Source organism: Anarrhichthys ocellatus, unplaced genomic scaffold (assembly GCF_004355925.1).
Source record: "Anarrhichthys ocellatus isolate YVR2014 unplaced genomic scaffold, GSC_Weel_1.0 scaffold31, whole genome shotgun sequence".
Taxonomy (NCBI): Eukaryota; Metazoa; Chordata; class Actinopteri; order Perciformes; family Anarhichadidae; genus Anarrhichthys; species Anarrhichthys ocellatus.
In genome coordinates this window covers 3,955,081-3,956,499 of record NW_022280061.1, presented here as the reverse complement: position 1 = coordinate 3,956,499, position 1,419 = coordinate 3,955,081, and the positions used below count along the sequence as shown (strand labels likewise).

General features: G+C 40.5%; 1 protein-coding gene across 2 annotated transcripts in view; it reads left to right on the top strand.

Moving 5' to 3' along the window:
* slc44a2 (solute carrier family 44 member 2 (CTL2 blood group)) overlaps positions 1–1,413 on the top strand; it is a 16,314-nt gene extending 14,901 nt beyond the window's left edge. For both annotated transcript variants that reach the window (XM_031864720.1, XM_031864719.1), the window contains exon 22: positions 1,261–1,413. In XM_031864720.1, coding sequence (XP_031720580.1) covers positions 1,261–1,370 — 110 coding nt within the window. In that variant the 3' untranslated portion in view covers positions 1,371–1,413. The remainder of the gene's footprint in view (positions 1–1,260) is intronic.
* The last annotated feature ends 6 nt before the right edge of the window (positions 1,414–1,419 follow it).

The window sequence follows — 1,419 nt, the reverse complement described above, 5'->3', positions numbered from 1 at the left end:
CCCCCCCCCCCCCCCCCCCCCCCTCCCAGTTGTTTACTGACCCCCCTGCCTCGCTGTGCCCCTATCCTGTCTCTCTCTCTGTCTAAGTGCTGCATGGTTTTGACATGGCCTACTGAATGCTCCCAACTAACGTCTTAATTCTCTGGATGCTTTTGTACCGTTTTTCTCGTTTGTCACCTTGTGAAAGATGTAAGTTGATTTCCCGATGAAATTACTGATGACATTCCATATTTACTGGATGTAAATCTTGATTAAAGGTGATTGTATTTAATCATAAGTAGTGCTGTTTATGGCTAAACATGTGAGTTTGAAGGTGGTCTGGTGTTTGGAAGCAGGTGAGTTTTGTAAGTTTAAAATGGTACATTGATTAACAAAATCTTTTGATACCTTAAGAGGTAATATCCAAAATATTACATAATATTAATATAGAATACAGAAAGACAAAAATGAAAAATCAAAAAAAAAACAACAATTCATTGTGACCGATGCATTTCCCCCTTAATTATTCATTTAATCATCTCCTGACCCCTCAAATTAGTCTTGGGACCCGATCCCCAGGTTGGCATAAACTGAATTAGAACATTATTTTATTTTCTTTAGTTAAAAGCAGCTTAACGCCACTTTAAAACATTGTTTTTGCTGACCTGTAGAGGTTTATCCTCTCACCTTGCTGGAGTGATGTACAGGTGTACTCCAGGATCTCATCACTGTTTAGTTACAGGGCCAGTGGAACACACTTAGACCACACCCTGGGACTTGATATTTTCAACCAGAGAGGGCAGCAAAACACTGCTTTACGAAATAATGTTAAAGGAATACTTCTCCCCAAAAATGACTCTTTTTATAACAATTACTCGCCCAATGTTACCTTGAATTTTGAAGAAAACTCTTTTTCAAACAGAGAATCAAAGACGGTTTCGCTGTTGTTAAAAGTGACCCCATTTACTTCAATTCATCAAGACTCCTCTCCGTTCTTTTGATTCTTCGTTCCCTGTTGAGTTATGTGAGAATTCAGTTTCACAGGGTGAGTAATTGATATTCAAATGGTCATTTTGGAGGTGAAATATTCCTTTAAGTTACTCTTCAACTGTCTCTCGCAGGTGTCCTTGTTGAAGTGCAATATTAAATTGTTGGAGTACTCCTTTAATTCTTCTTCAGCTGAAAGACACAACAGCTTATAGATAGACGATGCATGAGTACGAGTTAGATGACCCGTTAGTGTTAGCGTGCTGTCCTCATCTGCTTCTGTCCGTGTCACAGTGGAGGATCTGGAGCGCAACGATGGGTCAGCAGAGAGGCCGTATTTCATGTCGCAGAACCTGCTCAGCCTCCTGAAGAAGTCCAATGAAGGAGCCAAATCTGTGGATTAAGTGTGTGTGTGTGTGTGTGTGTGTGTGTGTGTGTGTGTGTGTGTGTGTG